Genomic DNA, 18,746 nt, shown 5'->3' with positions numbered 1-18,746 from the left:
AAGATACTTCCTGGGGCGCCTGAGTGGATCAGTTGGTTGGGGGTCTGCATTCAACTTAGGTCATAATCCCAGAGTCCTAGGATCCAGCCCCACTTTGGGCTCCCTGCTCAGCTGAGAGCTTACTTCTCCCTCTCCCTCTGCCTGCTGCTCTGCCTACTTGTGCTCTCTCTCTGTCAAATAAATAGTAAAAATCTTAAAAAAAAAATAGGAAACTTCTAGCTCCTTGAGTCCCTCCACATTGTATCCAGCCCCAATTCTGCTTTTCTCCCTCTCTTGAGAGGTAACTACTATTAATCATTTCTTCATTCTTTAAAAAATGAACGTATCACTTATGAATGTATCTTTATCAAAGACAATTTAGTTTAATGTCTGTTATGTCCCACTGCATATTTGTCAGAATCATAGAGCTGATGTATTTAGTAATAGTTTATTCATTTTCATTGGTGAAAGTATTTTATTGTACAAATATATCACAACTTACTTATCTGTTCTGCTGTTGATGTGAATTTGGGACATTTCTAAAAAACTGATAAATAATGCTTCTATAAATGTTCATGTGTGTGCGCGTTTGTGTGTGTGTGTTTCCTCAGGGAACATACTGGAGGTGGAATTGTTAGATCATATAATATATGAATATCTTCAAATTTACTAGATAGTATCAAATGCTTTTCAAGTTGTTTTACCAATTTATGTTGCTGCCACCGTATATTTATTTAGGATTTCATTAAAGATTTACTCATTTAAATTTCATAATTTTTTTCCATTTGAAAGTAGTAACACCTCTATTAGTAAATTTATTTCCAAATACTTAAAATGTTCTTTAAATATCTCTTTTTTAGTTTTCTGAGTATTTGTTGCTGACATACAAAACCATGAAAGTTACTTATACAAAACAAACGTAAAATAAATGTAATCGTGTTATTTAAGATTTGTTTAATGAGAAGTCTAGAAGTTTGGAATTAGTTACATACATTTTTTTCCATGAATCTACTTATCACACAATAAGAAGACATGTCTGCTTTTGAATTAGGATATGTGTAAATTTATTAATAGTTTGGAAATTCATGTCATTAGCCTCCCTGCTGGAAGTTGTTGGCATCCGGGAAATACATGACTAAAAAGGATCTTTAGAGTCATTTTTTCTCCATTCCATATTGCGTGCCACATTGTCAAAGGCCCTGGGAGCATCAGTTCTCAGGTTGATGTAAAACACCACCGCAATTTTGCATGCTTTATCATGTGAACTTTTCCTTGGGAGAGATGCAAAAGTACCAGAGACACTCTTGCTCATTAAAAAGATTGGGATTCATGAGAAGCGGTGACATTATTACATAGCCTAAAGCAACACAAATTTACACAGAAGCAGATCAGATGTACTGTGGATAATCCTTGAGTCATACAATCAGAAGCTTCTGACGTATACTTATTTCCTATTTGCATCTGTATTTTTGGGTAAAACCATTTTTTACTTCCCTTGTCCATCTCAGTATAGCCACTGATTTCAACAACGCCATAGATTTTATTCACCATCCCCCTACATCTATCATGACCCTGTAACCTCAATATTGTTTTATTTCTGAAAAGTTTTGAAATTAGTCATTGCCATAATCCCTCTGCCTAACTACAGAATATCCTGCAAATGTTCATAATCAAGGAGTGGCTCTGTGAGTTTTTTTAAGAAACAACAACTAAATTCCTAACCCATGAGAAATCAAGTTTTCATGATTTAAATGAATTATGTGAAATAAGGAAGGCAAGCTTTATATCTGCTCAGAATCCTGGAGTCTTTCTTACAGCTGAGATAACTTTCTGCCCGTTGTTTTTCCGAAGGGAGCAAGTTTTTCTATTTGTTTTTCCTCAGCAAGCATACATCGTGTACTTTGGGGTTGAATTTGGAATTTTTTTTTTTTTTTTTTTTTGGAAACTAGATGACTATTGTCTTACATAATCCAGATTGAATAAATACAATTATTAATTTAACATAAATCTGGGATTTTCCAACTTCTCATCCACAAAGCGAGTATAGACATCCCTGGAGCTGTAGCCCCGTCAGAATGCATGGCGACCGGCATCACGCTGAGGATATTGAACAAAGTCCAGTAGAGCTGGTAAGTACAAACGCCTTTTAGCTGCTCTCTGGGCTCATAGTCTTGCTTTCAACATTGAACATGTAACACTTCAAGAAAGTTAGGCTGCATTTTTCTGATTTTGCTATTATAGGGTGAATGGAATCTGAGATGTTATTACCAGCAATCACAAGTGTCCAGAGAGGTTATTTAATATGCCAGATACTGCTTTTCATATCCTTTGGGAACTATGCATTAGAATTTTGCCTAAATTTTGATATTTTGCTGAATTTTGACATTTATATATAAGGTACCTCTAGACAAAAGTTTTAGTAAATTATTTGGAATGTTGTTTATAGCACATATTAATATTTATTAATATTTGTGTTTATTTTATATTGTTTATGTTATTATTTATTACAATATATTTGATCCAATGAAAATTCCTATTTTCATTGACCTATTTATATGTATTTAAAGTAGTAATTTATAGAAAATGTCTCACGGGGAGACTTATGCTGAAAATATGTTACTCTAGTAATATAAAAATCATATTTTTTGGAACGTGTATGGGGTCTCACTCCTCATTCAAACAAATCTTTTCATTTTGCATATGGGGGAATTGAAACATTAAGAGTCCACTTAGCTAGGGCGCCTGGGTGGCTCAGTTATAAAGCGGTCTGCCTTCGGTTCAAGTCATGATCCCAGGGTCCTGGGATTGAGCCCCGCATCAGACTCCCTGCTCAGCTGGAAGCCTGCATTCCCACTCCTGCTTGTGCTCCCTTTCTTGCTGTGTTTCTCTCTGTCAAATAAATAAATAAACTCTTTAGAAAAAAAGAAGAGTCCACTTAGCTAGTGGCAGAATCAGAAATAGAACTCAGATTTCTCATTTAATCTCATTTTTTGTTAAAGATTTTATTTATTTGAGAGAGGGAGTGAGCAGATGAAAGAGAGAGCGAGATCATGAACAGAAGGAGAGAGAAAAGCAGACTCCCCACTGAGGAAGGAGCCTGATGCGGGGCTTAACTACTACTATGTTCATAATAAAGAAAATCAAATTTCATTTATTTATTTTTAAAGATTTTGTTTATTTGACAGAGATCATAAGTAGGCAGAGAGGCAGGCAGAGGAGAGAGGGGAAGCAGGCTTCCTGCTGAACAGAGAGCCCGATGTGGGGCTTGATCGCAGGAGCCCGGGATCATGACCTGAGCCGAAGGCAATGGCTTTAACCCACTGAGCCACCCAGGGACCCCAGAAAAACGAATTTTAAATCAACCTGAGATTGTAGAACCAAGAGATGAATCAGAAGAAATAAATAGAAAGATAGGCTTTGATAAAAGAATTATTTTGCCACATGAAGGTTATATTTGTGATCAGTCTCGGGATTCAGCAACTAGACTGTCATAAACTTATTTTAGAGGATGACTCCTATTTCAAGGAAGTTACAAAATGTCATCGCTTTACTATCATATATACATCATTTTATTTCCTTCTCCTTTTCATTATAAATTAGGTGTGAATTATGTTATTTCCCCACATGCCAAAATTTATGCAATTTATTCCATTAAGTCAAATGAATAGATAATCTACCTTAAAAAAAAAAATCAAGCAAGCAAACAAACAAAAAAACCCAAAAAAGAAACAAACAAAAAACCTAAATAGTGAAACTGACTTCTGAAACCATGAAAGGAATGTTTGGATTCCCGCCCCCCGCCCCCGCGCTTTTTTTTTTTTTTTTGTAATCTGACAGTCTATAACTTCTTAAGTGCCCAAAAACAACAAGTAGAAAAAATTTTTTTTTTTTTACAATTGCTATGAGTTTATTTGCCCATTTTAGAGCCCTTGGAAAATATAGACAATAACAAAGAAAAAAAGAAAAAATCACCCATGATCCCTCCCAGAAAAAAAGATCACTGCTAATATTCTACTTCCGGTCCCCTCTCCCATTCAATCTAATTTTATTCTTACAAATGTTTTATTTTGCCATGTGAAATTTTTGTCAATTTACCTGTTTTTCCTCCCAAAAGCCCATAAAGATATTAATTAAAACTCAGAGAATTGAGTTTATACTGCTGAAATATTTTTATAACAGGATGTTTATCCAAGTTGTCTTTTTGTGCCTCAGTAAAGGGTTGTGGTTTTCTTTATGTAAGTCCTATAGCATTTGATATGCTTTGCCGTTTTATATTGCTTTATTACCGCAAACAGCAATGCGCGCGCACACACACACGCACGCACACAAGTGCTGTTACATATACTTTTCATATTTTTATAATCAGCCAACTCAATGAGTTCTTATTCCTTTTGAGAGATTGTATGGTTGATTATTTGAGATTCTGTTTGTAAGCAGTCATATGATGTAGAAAAAAAATGTTAGTTTTATATTCCCATTTCCATTATTCACACACACTGATGAGAACTTGAAAAACATGACCTAATATTGGTGGTAGGAGACGTTCTTCACTCCTTCGGACTTTAAAGAAATGTGCCGAATGTTTCACAGTTAAATAAGGTGTCAGTCTATTTTATTTGTAGTTCTTGAGATTTGTATCGTCTGCCTTTGTCAAGACTGAATGCTGAAATTTGTGAAAATGCTCTTTGGGCATCTGTTGAATCAATCATTTTATTTTTCATTGATCATTTGATGTGAAAAGTGTATCTGTACAATTCATATCATCCTACCATTTATTAGAGTTTCAGATTCTTCTAGAACTTGGTTGGTTCTTCCTTTAACACATGTTGGATTCACATTATTTATATGTGCTTCATTTGTTTATGTTCCCAGATAAAACTTTCTTCATCTTAAACAATGACTTGTTTGTTTATTTATTTATTTTAAAATTATTTCTCTGCAGTTGCCCAGAAATCCATACTGTTCGAATAAAGGAACCCACTGTGGTTGTAGATTGCCCACGGGGACCCTCCAGCCGCAGTGGGTAAGATGTGGGGACTGGGGGGAGGTGGGGAGTCTTTAGCAGTCCTGGAGCACCAAAATGGGGCAGGCAGGCTCTGCTCCACAGACTCCCTGCAGGGCTCTTGCGTCCTCTAGCCTCTCGTTGGCCCCATGCCCTTTGACTGCTCTGCACTTCTCCTGTGCTGCCAGTCCACAAGCTCGTGGTGACAACAGGGACCCACGGCCCCCAACAGTTTATCAGGGTTTCATTCTATTCCTTGAAGACCCTACCCCATACCAGCGCTAATACGTGTTCTATTTTGATATCTTTCCAAGCTCAGTGAAAGGTCTCTTTATGTATAAGACATAAAAATTATTTTAAAAATATTTTTCTAAATATAAAATTTCAATATGTAATATAAAAATAGGAGCTAACAATGAGCAAAAGAACACCTGCAATTTTCTGTCACTCAAAGGTAACCAATCTAAATGTTTTGATATACATTTTCATCACTTTTTTTTAGCAATGAGGACTAACCAGATAATTTAATTTATATTGTGATGTTAGTAGCTGATCATAACTTACGAGTAATATATTCCAGAGGAATCTATTTGCATATGAGATGATGCCTTATTGCTTTAGTACAAAGGCGTAATTCAGAGGGAACACTTTGTCCTCATGGACTTGTGGACAAGTCGTGTGTGTGTGTGTGAGACAGAGAGAGAGAGGGAGGGAATGGAAGAGACAGCTAATGAACTGTACCTGAAATTATAGCATTTGGAGTAATGAAACAGATTAGCCTTATTCTAACTGAAATCAGCTGCCTAAGTCACTACTATCTCATTTGCTGAAATATTCACTTTCATAATTCATTACAGGTTACAGCAAAACCATGGTCACTCTGGAAAACATTTCTGGTGTGTCTCCTGGCCTGTCTAATTGCCACAACACTTGTTGTTCTGGTCTTATATTTTGTCCACTTCAGCAAGCCCATCAACAGTACAAACATCACCATTCACGCAGATGGAAAGTCAAATCGTGTCACCTGCATCCCTGGTTCTACCCCATCTCCTGCCTTATCAACCCTGCCTGGATCTCCTACCCCTTTGCCCAACCAAAGCTCCCCCGCCAAGGTGTCTCCATCCCCCATGGAGACCACTAAAACAACACTGGAGCATGAAATTATCATTGAAGACGAAAAATGACATTTTTGAGCCCTTAGCATTCCTCCAGCAAGATCAACACCCTCCCCCCGGAGGAGGCATGTCCAGGGGTCCTCTCTTTCCTGCCAAGAGGTGACAAAGCATTTGGTTTTATGAGAGCTTGCCCTTTTTGCTCCAATCATTGGCTGAATTCCCATATCGCAATGACTCAGTCTTAGACCCTCCAATGTTCAAATGATTGCAAAAAGATTTTTTTTTTCAACTGAGCCCGATTCATTCAGGCTGGGGCCCAGAACTTCCTTTTTAATCTCTCCTATACAACCAACTTTATTCTTCACAAATGGTTTCCACTGAGGAAGAGGATCCCACTTCACTTTGCTCCCTGCCTGTTGGCTCTTACGCCAGTGTTTACCATCTAGCTATTGCTTCTTTTACAGTCTCATATACTTCACTATATCCAGCATTTGTATTCCAGCGGGAAGAAGGAAATGTTCAATTAAAGTACTTAATGAGCGGGTGGGAGGTTGGGGGGACCAGGTGGTGGGTATTGGAGCGGGCACGGATTGCATGGAGCACTGGATGTAGTACAAAAACAATGAATACTCTTACACTGAAAATAAATTTAAAAAATTAAAAAAAAAAAGTACTTAACGAGCAAGAGTTTTTAAAATACCTGTCAGGTATTAGAGACTCATTTCTCTTGTTGGGAAATTCAGAAAAGAGATTAGTGAAGTTAGGAATAATCAAGGAAGATTTTGGAGAAAAACTAAGAGTTGAAAAAGAATGAAAAATTGGATTTAGGTAGAGGTAATTAAAATAGAAAATGAGAGGGTGAAAAAAGAATTAATAGATTTAAAATTAAAAGCACCCTTAGAAACACTTAGAAACATTCAAATGTAATGTATTTTACATATTTACATTTTTTCAGTGATATTGTCAACATCATTTTCCACATTTGATATTTTCCTTAATATCTAAAATACCAGAAACTACTCCTTACAAAATTTGAGCTCTAAAATTGTTTTGTATTTTGTACTATAATTTTGAGGGCACATATTGCTTGCGATTTGCTACACGCAAGATGTGTTCAATATTTATATTGAGTGTTTAATATTCACTGAAAGCATATACATTTCATTCTGGGAGAGACTTTGGAGTTAAATGAACCTTTCCATTCCACTCCCAACCTCTAAACTCTATAAAAATGGGAGACTGTCTCAGACTCCGCCGCATGAGAGGACACTAAAGCCTTGGTATCCAGGTTCCAACTTCTGATGGTCTTTTGCTCACCATTAGAGGTTCTTTGTTTTCCTAAAGCAAAAGACTTTGTGTTCTATATAATTTTAGGTTGATTTACTGCAGTCAATAATAGGCTATGTGAATTGGAATAATAGACTTTGAGAACTTATTGAACACTTAAGCCTCCACAAAAGAAGGATAGGAAATATGGTCATTCCTTACAAAATTGTCCTATATGGGCAGCTCGTTTTTATTTGTCAGACACCATGAGATGTACAAATTTGAGTCTATAATGAATAATTTTTATACCACAAATATCATTAAACTTAAGAACTTATCATTAAACTTAAGAATGATGAAAGTTGTTATATACATTTTAGAAAAGAAAGATCAGAAAGTTCTAGATAAGGTTAATAAACACAAGGGAGTAAATGTGTATGCATGTTCCCCTAGTATGATCCTAAACTGATTCATTTCTATTATAGTTTTTATTTAAATGCCTAACTTTGTTAGGTTCAAATGAACCTAACTTTGTTAGGTTCAAATGTACTTCCTAATATAATTTAAATTTCACTTTGTGGTTTAAAAGTAAAAAAAAGCTTTTAAAAAAAGAGATACTACAGATGTGATATGGTAACATGGTAACATACCCCTTTATGTTTAAGGAGAATCTTAGCAATGAGTTTCCTACATTAAATTTTGGGTTGGAGGATATTGTAATTAAGTCATCTGACATCATCAGGTTTCTGTGCTTTGTAAAATAGAGATGTAAATGAGCTCTTGGATTCTCTGTTCTGCTTTAGACTTTTATGGTTTAATAAAATTTTCAAATAGTAAACAGGGTTGTGGAAAATATGTTCACAAGTTAAAATACATCACTTGAACAAAAATTTTGTGAAGTACTATGAAAATACTAAGTGAAGTATGTATAGACAATAAATAAGTAATCACCCAGTTTTAATGACTTATTCAGCAAATATTAAAACCATATATAAGCACTAATATTTATTGTTTCAAAATTCATTCACCCCACTTGATTGATAGTAATATATTTTAAATTAGTCAGGAAGCTTCTCTATTTAAAACATCTGCTACACAGCCTTTTGTGAGTCTCTCATTCATTCTTAAGCACAAAGTAACTTTATGTAGGATTAGAGGCTAAATTTACAAATTTGCTTCACCAAATGAGAGTGTAACTAACTTCCTTAGACGCTTTACTGGAAAATGTCCTAGCGGGCATTTTGCTTCCCCCAAAGTTCACTTATCTATACTGAAAATCTGCTGTAATAGGTAGCCCAGCTCCAAGATGGGATAAGCCACTCACTCTCAGAATGCGCAGTTTCCAAAGCTTTTCTACTTTGAAACTACAGCTGACGGCCCTGGCTCCATCTTGTTCACACCTGTGCGGTGACCTACAAGTTCCATGCCCGAGGAGGTTAAGCAATGCCCTGTGGGAAGGCTAGTTCTGATCTCGAGCTTCCTGAATGTGGCACACAGAAGGTTCCACTTTAGATACTAGTAGAGATGCTCTGGTGCACCCAGATGAAACCACTTCAGGAAACTACCCTGTGGCTACACCGCCAAACCACTTGCTCTATAAAAGCTGGGGAATACGGTCTGGACTTGGTGGGGGAATATCTTTGTGTTTGCTGTGGACCATTCTCCGCGGGATCCCCACTGTCCGTAAGTTACCCTGAATAAAACTCCGTGTCAATGGTATAGAGAGGCTTGCTTTGTGTTTCAGTCTCAGAGTGCCTTCTTTTTGCTTTACTGACCTTCCTCCACCTTCTAACAACTGGCAAGTCGGCCGGGAGATGGAAAATGAAACAAGCATGGGCAAGGGGCCTCCTCGTGTGTGGGAAAAATCCCAGCTTGGCCAGCCACCTCCATGTGGAGGGACTCGCCAAGTTTTTGGACCACTTCAGACTAATGCATGAATACAGAGACGCTCCCCACCCCCTGTAAAAAAAAAAAAAAAAAAAAAAAAAAAAAAAAAAAAAAAAAAAAAAAAACCAAGGTGTTGTTGGATACCCTATCTGAAACTGCAGAAAAAGGAAATGGAGAAGGGAAAATGACCAAGCTATCATGGTGGTAGCTTGGCTGTTGATCTGTGCATGTGAGACACCACGGAAAAGCAGTTACTAGTAAGGAGAGAAACGGAACAAACCAGGGAAGCGTGTTTCTAGAAGTGTGGCTTTAGAAAAGAATATAGGAGCCTATGGGATTCTCCAGACATTCTACGAGGGAAAATGTATAGCAATAAATTCACAGAAAACAAAGATCTCAAATAAACAACCTAACTTGATACCTGAAGGAAATATAAAAGGAAACTAAGCCCAAACGTAGCAGATGGAAGTAAATAACAAAGATTGGAGCAGAAATGTCCCCAACAATGAAAATGAATCAACCACTGATACATACCACATGATAAATCTCAAAGTAATTATGCTGAAAGTGGGCAAACAGTAGAGTAACACTATATGATCCCATTAATAAAACAAATTCTGAAAAATTTATACTAATTGATAGTGACAGAAAACAGACCATTGGTTATCCAAGGGCAAGAACTGGAGTGGGCATACATGGGGCTAAGAAATTACAAAGGGGTATAAGGAAAATTGTGAGGGTGATGACTATGTTCATTATCTAGATGGTGGTGATGTTTCCATGGGTTAAAACTTATGAAATTGTATGATTCCAATATGTACAATTTGTTGTATGTCAATTACACCTTAGTAAAGCTACTTCAAAAAAGGAGACCAGTAAAATAATAGAAAAGATGAATGAAACTAAGACCTGGTTATTTGAAAAAAAAAAATGACACACCTTTAGCTAGACAAACTGAGAAAAAAGAAGAGTCAAAAAACTTTAGAAATGGAAAAGGAGACATTACAAATGATAACACAGATCTAGAAAGATCTGAAGAGTTTATTGTGAACGATTGTACACCAACGAATTGGATAACCTAGAAGAGATGGACAACTTTCTAGAAACCTACAACCGGACATGATTGAGTCATGAATATACAGAAAATCAAACAGATCAATACGAGTAAGGTGAATGAATCTGTGATCAAAATTTTCTAAACTTTTAGAAAAGCTCAGGATCAGATGGTTTCACTGGTGAATTCTACCAAATATTTAAAGAAGAATTAATGCCAATCTTTTCAAAGTGTTCCAAAAAATTGATGAGAAGGGAATATCCCCAATCCTTTTAGAAGGGTAGCATTACCCTGATACTGAAGCCAGATAAGGACACTTGAAGAAAACAAAACTATAGGTCCATATCTCTAGTGAATGTAGGCGCAAAAATTCTCAACAAAATATTAGTAAACTAAATTGAATCATATATTTAAGGATAATATTCCATGATCAAACTAAAAAGTTTCTGCACAGCAAAGGAATCCATCAACAAAATACAACCTGCGGAATGGAGAAAATCTTTGCAAATCATATCATCTGATAAGGAGTTAATATCTAAAATCTATAAAAAACTCCTAACTTAATGGGAGAAAACAATTCAATTTAAAAACGAGTAGAGGAGGGGCACCTGGGTGTCTCAGGTCATGATCTCAGGGTCCTGGGAACGAGCCCTGCATCGGGCTCCCTGCTCAGCAGGAGTCCGCTTCTCCCTCTCTCTCCCCACTGTCTGCCCTGCTTGTGCTCGCTCACTCTGTCAAATAAATAAATGAAATCTTAAAAAAAATAAAAATAAAAACGAGTAGAGGAACAGGATAAACATTTTCCCAAAGAGGATATACACATACTTGGCTAGAAGCTACATGAAAAGGTGTTCAAAATCGCCAATCAGGAATATGCGAGTGAAAACCACAATAAGCTATCACCTCACACCTGTTAGAATGGCTATCAACAAGAAGCTGAGAGGAAAAGTAATGGCAAAGCTATGCAAAAAGGGAAAACCTCTACTGGTTGGGATGTTTAAATAGGTGCAGCCACTACAGAAAACAGTATGGAGGTTCCTCAAGGAATTGAAAATAGAACTGTCACATGATCTAGCAATTGCACTTCTTGTTATACTTACGATGCAAATAAAAACAGGATCTGGAGGAGAGATCTGTACTCCCATGTTCATTGCAGCATTATTCACAATAGTCAAGATCTGGAAAAAACGTGTCAACAGATGAATAGATAAAGAAGATGGGGAAAAAATTCAGCCACCAGAAAGAAGGAAATCTTGCCATGTGTGATGACATGAATGGAAACTGTGGACGTTATGCTAAGTGAAATAAGCCAGAGAGTGCGAAATACTGTATGATGTGATTTGTAGGTGGGACCTAAGAAAGCTAAAATCCTAGAAACCGTATAAACATAGAAAGTTTCTTTTTTACAGAGAAAAGACTGAAGGTAGCTGGTACAGAGCTGGAGAAAGTAATTTCATGGTCCTCAGAGATCTGGACTCCTTTATTTCACTGCTCCAAGTAATCAGCAACTGGCTTCTATTCCATGGTTCAGAATGGCTGCTTAAGCTCCGGTCATTATGTCTATATTCCAACCAGCAGAAAGGAAGAGGCATGAAAGGATTGATCCTTCCCTCTAAGGATATTTCTCAGAAATTGCACGCAACAATTATATTATATCCCATCACCAAGATTATTAGTCCTATAGCCACACCTATCTGTAAGGAAGGCTGGAGAATGTCTTATTATTCTGGATGTTTGTGTGAGTAGTTAAAATTAATGGTTCTATTTATCAGGAGAACAAAGAAAAGGCTATTGTGGGACAGTTCAGGGTGTCTGGCATAACAATTAATTCCAAAATTTTTTAGAGGAAAGTAGTAAGCATTTTATCCCAACTTCCTCATTATGAGCCCCTCCCCCGGCCTGTACTCTTTAAAACCTTTCCATAAACACTCTGACAGCAGCAAAATTCTAACCGTGTCTCATAATCGTGAGTCAGATGTGCCGTCTGTGTGACACTACAGTGGCGAGGTTGGTGGGGGCAGGAGCCAATCACACCGTCTGAGGACTTAGGTGTGCAGGAGTGTCCCCTGTTACTGTTGATCACCAGCGCCCCTCCCGGGAGGAGGGGGGTCATGCCTCATGCTTTTGTGTATCCCCATGGAACCCAACCCGCACCTGGCTTAGAAAAACTATAAAGCCAGCGCTTGATATATTAAGGCACTGACCGCCTCCCAGAAGCATCCAGCTGTAAGAGATTGTGGAGATTATCAAGTCCAAAGGCCACTTTTTTTTTTTGAAAGTTATGTAAAGCTTTATTCTATGCCAAGCATTAGAAGTCAGACTGACTGGCTAGGGCCACCTCGGAAGAGAGCGACAACCCCTTCGTCTTACAGCCTAGTTTTATAGGGCACAACTGCAGGCCTCTACATTTGTGGCTTTGGCTGATTGGATGTTTCCACCTGTCTGGACTTGTTTTAGGTGTGTGTTTTAGCAACAGTTACCTGGAACTGATATCAATAACTGTTGAGGCATTTATTAAACAAAATGGCCTTGTTTTAGGTGTGTGTTTTAGCAACAGTTACCTGGAACTGGTATCAGTAACTGCTGTGGCATTTATTAAACAACAAAATGTCTACCTAGGCAACATGGAGTCACTATGGCTAAGGAGGGTCGGGCAGGTCCTAGGGGTTTAACAGGTTTTAATGTGGAATTGGCCCAATAACCACAATGCTGTCACTACACTTTTTCATTACTGGTTATTTTACAAATTTACAAATTCAGCTGCTTTTCCATAGCTTTCTCACACATCATACATGTTACTTTCTGGAGTGGCTTCAAGTACAGAATGGAGACTATCCTCTCCCATTATCAGGATGCATCATATTGTTAATTTATTAACCTTGAACTCACTGCCACCAGCCCTGTAACTCATGTCCGAGTGGAGCTGATCTAACACATGTGTTTTCTCTGTAAGGCACATCACAGCCTCACTTAAAAACACCAGATAATCTCTGTCAAATAAATAAATAAAATCTTAAAAAAAACCAAAAACAAAGCAAAAAACCACCAGATAACACTTCAGCACTGTGCTGGGGGTACATTCCAAACAGCAAACTCACCAACAAAAAGCACAAAAATGAGAAACACGTGCTGAAAGGATACTTATTTATAGTATGAGAGCAGAAACAAGAAGACAGACTTTAGCCTGGTTTGACCTCCACTGAGACCGTGCTCATTAGGCCACTCAAAGTTTTCTTTCTTTTTGCATTTTCTTTTTTTTTAAAATTTTTAAAAATTCCTAATAAACATATAATGTATTTTTATCCCCAGGGGTACAAGTCTGCGAATCACCAGGTTTACACACTTCACAGCACTCACCATAGCACATACCCTCCCCAATGTCCATAACCCCACCCCCCTCTCCTTCTACCCTCCCCCCAGCAACCCTCAGTTTGTTTTGTGAGATTAAGAGTCACTTGTGGTTTGTCTCCCTCCCAATCCCATCTCTTTTTTTTTTTTTTTTAAATTTATTTATTTGACAGAGAGATCACAAGTAGGCAGAGAGGCAGGCAGAGATGGGGGAAGCAGGCTCCCCACTGAGCAGAGAGCCTGATGCGGGGCTCAATCCCAGGACTCCGAGATCATGACTGGAGCTGAAGGCAGAGGCTTAACCCACTGAGCCACCTAGGTGCCCCTCTCCCAATCCCATCTTGTTTCATTTATTCTTTTCCTACCCCCCAAACCCCCCACGTTGCATCTCCACTTCCTCATATCAGGGCGATCATATGATAGTTGTCTTTCTCCAAATGACTAATTTCACTAACCATAATACCCTCTAGTTCCATCCACGTCATCACAAATGGCAAGATTTCATTTCTTTTGATGGCTGCATATTCCATTGTGTATATATATATATACATATGTATGTATATATATATACCACTTTTTTTTTATCCATTCATCTGTTGATGAACATCTAGGTTCTGTCCATAGTTTGGCTATTGTGGACATTGCTGCTATAAACATTCAGGTGCACGTGCCCCTTCAGATCACTACGTTTGTATCCTTAGGGTAAATAAGTAGTGAAATTGCTGGGTCATACGGCAGTTCTATTTTCAACTTTTTGAGGAACCTCCATGCTGTTTTCCAGAGTGGTTGCACCAGCTTGCATTTCCACCAACAGTGTAGGAGGGTTCCCCATTCTCCACATCCTTGCCAGCATCTGTCATTTCTTGACTTGTTAATTTAGCCATTCTGACTGGTGTGGGGTGGTATCTCATTGTGGTTTTGATTTGTATTTCCCTGATGCCAAGTGATGTGGAGCACTTTTTCATGTGTCTGTTGGCCATCTGGATGTCTTCTTTGCAGAAACGTCTGTTCCTGCCCTCTGCCCATTTCTTGATTGGATTATTTGTTCTTTGGGTGTTGGGTTTGATAAGCTCTTTATAGATTTTGGATACTAGCCCTTTATCTGATATGTCGTTTGCAAATATTTTCTCCCATTCTGTCAGTTGTCTTTTGGTTTTGTTAACTGTTTCCTTTGCTGTGCAAAAGCTTTTAATCTTGATGAAGTCCCAATAGTTCATTTTCACCCTTGCTTCTCTTGCCTTTGGCAATGTTCCCAGGAAGAAGCTGCTGTGGCTGAGGTCAAAGAGGCACCTGCCTGTGTTCTCCTCAAGGATTTTGATGGATTCCTTTCTCACATTGAAGTGCTTCATCCATTTTGAGTCTATTTTCATGTGTAGTGTAAGGAAATGGTCCAGTTTCATTTTTCTGCATGTGGCTGTCCAATTTTCTCAACACCATTTGTTGAAGAGGCTGTCTTTTTTCCATTGGACATTCTTTCCTGCTTTGTCGAAGATTAGTTGACCATAGAGTTGAGGATCTATTTCTGGGCTCTCTATTCTGTTCCATTGATCTATGTGTCTGTTTTTGGGCCAGTACCATAAAGTCTTGATGATGACAGCTTTGTAGTAGAGCTTGAAGTCTGGAATTGAGATGACACCAACTTTGGCTTTTTTTTTTTTTTTTTCAATATTCCTTTGGCTATTTGAGGCCTTTTCTGGTTCCATATAAATTTTAGGATTATTTGTTCCATTTCTTTGAAAAAAAAAAAAAAAGGATGGGGTTTTGATAGGGATTGCATTAAATGTGTAGATTGCTTTAGGTAGAATAGACATTTTCACAATATTTGTTCTTCCAATCCATGAGCATGGAACATTTTTCCATTTCTTTGTGTCTTCCTCCATTTCTTTCATGAGTACTTTATAGTTTTCTGAGTATAGATTCTTTGCCTCTTTGGTTAGGTTTATTCCTAGGTATCTTATGGTTTTGGATGCAATTGTAAATGGGACTGACTCCTCAATTTCTCTTTCTTCTGTCTTGTTGTTGGTGTAGAGAAATGCAACTGATTACTGTGCATTGATTTTATATCCTGACACTTTACTGAATTCTTGTACATGTTCTAGCAGTTTTGGAATGGAGTCTTTTGGGTTTTCCACATAAAGTATCATATCATCTGCAAAGAGTGAGAGTTTGACTTCTTTGCCGATTTGGATGCCTTTAATTTCTTTTTGTTGTCTGACTGCTGAGGCTAGGACTTCTGATACTATGTTGAATAGCAGTGGTGATAATGGACATCCCTGCTGTGTCCCTGACCTTAGCAGAGAAGCTTTCAGTTTTTCTCCATTGAGAATGATAATTGTGGTGGGTTTTTCATAGATGGCTTTGATAATATTGAGGTATGTGCCCTCTATCCCTACACTTTGAAGAGTTTTGATCAGGAAGGGATGCTGTACTTTGTCAAATGCTTTTTCAGCATCTATTCAGAGTATCATATGGTTATTGTTCTTTATTTTATTAATGTATTGTATCACACTGATTGATTTGCGGATGTTGAACCAAACTTGCAGTCCTGGAATAAATCCCACTTGGTCGTGGTGAATAATCCTTTTCATGTATTGTTGGATCCTATTGTCTAGTACTTTGGTGAGAATTTTCACATCTGTGTTCATCAAGGATATTGGTCTGTAATTCTCTCTTTTAATGGGATCATTGTCTGGCTTTGGGATCAAGGTGATGCTGGCCTCATAAAATGAGTTTGGAAGTTTTCCTTCCATTTCTATTTTTTGGAACAGTTTCAGGAGAATAGGTATTAATTCTTCTTTTAATGCTTGGTAGAATTCCACTGGGAAGCTATCTGGCCCTGAGCTTTTGTTTGGAGTTTTTTGATGACTGTTTCAATCTCCTTACTGGTTATGAGTCTGTTGAGGTTTTCTATTTCTTCCTGGTTAAGTTGTGGTAGTTTATATGTCTCTAGGAATGCATCCATTTCTTCCACATTGTCAAATTTGTTGGCATAGAGTTGCTCATAGTATGTTGTTATAATTGTTTGTATTTCTTTGGTTTTGGTTGTGATCTCTCTTTCATTAATGATTTTATTTATTTGGATCCTTTCTCTTTTCTTTTTGATAAGTTTGGCCAGGGGTTTATCAATCTTATTAATTCTTTCAAAGAACTAGCTCCTATTTTCGTTGATTTGTTCTATTGTTTTTTTGGTTTCTATTTCATTGATTTTCATGTGACCTATTCTGGAGAATGTTCCATGTTCACTAGAGAAGAATGTGTATTCTGTTGCTTTGGGATGAAATGTTCTGAATATATCTGTGATGTCCATCTGGTCCAGTGTGTCACTTAAGGCCTTTATTTCCTTGTTGATCTTTCGTTTGGATGATCTGTCCATTTCAGTGAGGGGAGTGTTAAAGTCCCCTACTATTATTGTATTATTGTCGATGTGTTTCTTTGATTTTGTTATTAATTGGTTTATATAGTTGGCTGCTCCCATGTTAGGGGCATAGATATTTAAAATTGTTAGATCTTGTTGTACAGACCCTTTAAATATGATATAGTGTCCTTCCTCATCTCTTGTTATAGTCTTTGGCTTGAAGTCTAATTGATCTGATATAAGGATTGCTACCCCAGGCTTCTTCTGATGTCCATTAGCATGGTAAATTGTTTTCCACCCACTCACTTTAGACCCCCTTGTAGGCAGCATATTGATTTTTTTTTTAAAATCCATTCTGATACCCCTTGTCTTTTGATTGGGGCATTTAGCCCATTAACATTCAGGGTTACTATTGAGAGATATGAGTTTAGTGCCATTGTATTGCCTGTAAGGTGATTGTTACTGTATATTGTCTCTGTTCCTTTCTTATCTACTACTTTTAGGGTCTCTCTTTGCTTAGAGGACCCCTTTCAAGATTTCCTGTAGAGCTGGTTTGGTGTTTGCAAATTCTTTCAGTTTTTGTTTGTCCTGGAAGCTTTTTAACTCTCCTATTTTCAATGATAGCCTAGCTGGATATAGTATACTTGGTTGCATGTTTTTCTTGTTTAGTGCTCTGAATATATCATGCCAGTTCTTTCTGGCCTGCCAGGTCTCTGTGGATAAGTCTGCTGCCAATCTAATATTTTTACCATTGTATGTTACAGACTTCTTTTCCTGGGTGCTTTCAGGATTTTCTCTTTGTCGCTAAGACTTGTAAATTTTACAATTAGGTGATGGGGTGTGGACTTATTCTTGTTTATTTTGAGGGGGGTTCTCTGTGCCTCCTGGATTTTGATGCTTATTCCCTTTGCCATATTAGGGAAATTCTCTACAATAATTCTCTCCAATACACCTTCTACTCCCTTCTCTCTTTCCTCTTCTTCTGGAATCCCAATTATTCTAATGTTGTTTCATCTTATGGTGTCACTTATCTCTCGAATTCTCCCCTTGTGGTCCAGTAGCTGTTTGTCTTTCTTTTGCTCAGCTTCTTTATTCTCTGTCATTTGGTCTTCTATATCACTAATTCTCTCTTCTACCTCATTTATCCTAGCAGTAAGAGCCTCCATTTTTGATTGCACCTCATTAATAGCTTTTTTGATTTCAACTTGGTTAGATTTTATTCTTTTATTTCTCCAGAAAGGGCTTTTATCTCTCCTGAGAGGGTTTCTCTAACATCTCCCATGCCTTTTTCGAGCCCCGCTAGAACCTTGAGAATCGTCATTCTTAACTCTAGTTCTGACATATTACCAATGTCTCTATTGATTAGGTCTCTAGCCTTCGGTATTGCCTCTTGTTCTCTTTTTTTTTTTTTTTTTTTTTTTTGTGGTGAGTTTTGATGTCTTGTCATTTTGTCCAGATAAGAATATATGAAGAAGAGGAAAAAAAAATACTGAAAGGGTGGCAAAGAGCCTAGGAAAATGTGCTTTAACCAAATCAGAATAGACCCCAAATCTTGGGGTGGAGAAAGGGGATAAAGAGAAGTCCAGAAAAAAATTTTAAAAAAAGAAAACAAATTTTTAAAAATATAAAAAAGAAAAAAAGTATATATATTAGCCTGTGACTAGAACAGGGTCAACCACTTAATTCTGGGAGTATTTTGGTCTCTTAGAAGACACTACCTCCCAAAATTTTAAAGAATGA

General features: G+C 37.4%; 1 protein-coding gene across 1 annotated transcript; it reads left to right on the top strand.

Annotated features, from left to right (window-relative positions):
- Window positions 1-1,755: 1,755 nt before the first annotated feature.
- On the top strand, window positions 1,756-7,340 carry DYNAP (dynactin associated protein). The gene is made up of 3 exons (XM_059140338.1): window positions 1,756-2,108; window positions 4,922-5,002; window positions 5,839-7,340. Exons 1-3 carry the CDS (start codon window positions 2,055-2,057, stop codon window positions 6,163-6,165), a joined length of 462 nt encoding a protein of 153 aa, XP_058996321.1. The 5' UTR covers window positions 1,756-2,054; the 3' UTR covers window positions 6,166-7,340.
- Window positions 7,341-18,746: the final 11,406 nt, after the last annotated feature.

The sequence above is a fragment of the Mustela lutreola genome, chromosome 11 (genome assembly GCF_030435805.1).
Source record: "Mustela lutreola isolate mMusLut2 chromosome 11, mMusLut2.pri, whole genome shotgun sequence".
Classification (NCBI taxonomy): Eukaryota; Metazoa; Chordata; class Mammalia; order Carnivora; family Mustelidae; genus Mustela; species Mustela lutreola.
This window is presented reverse-complemented; position numbering and strand designations above follow the sequence as displayed.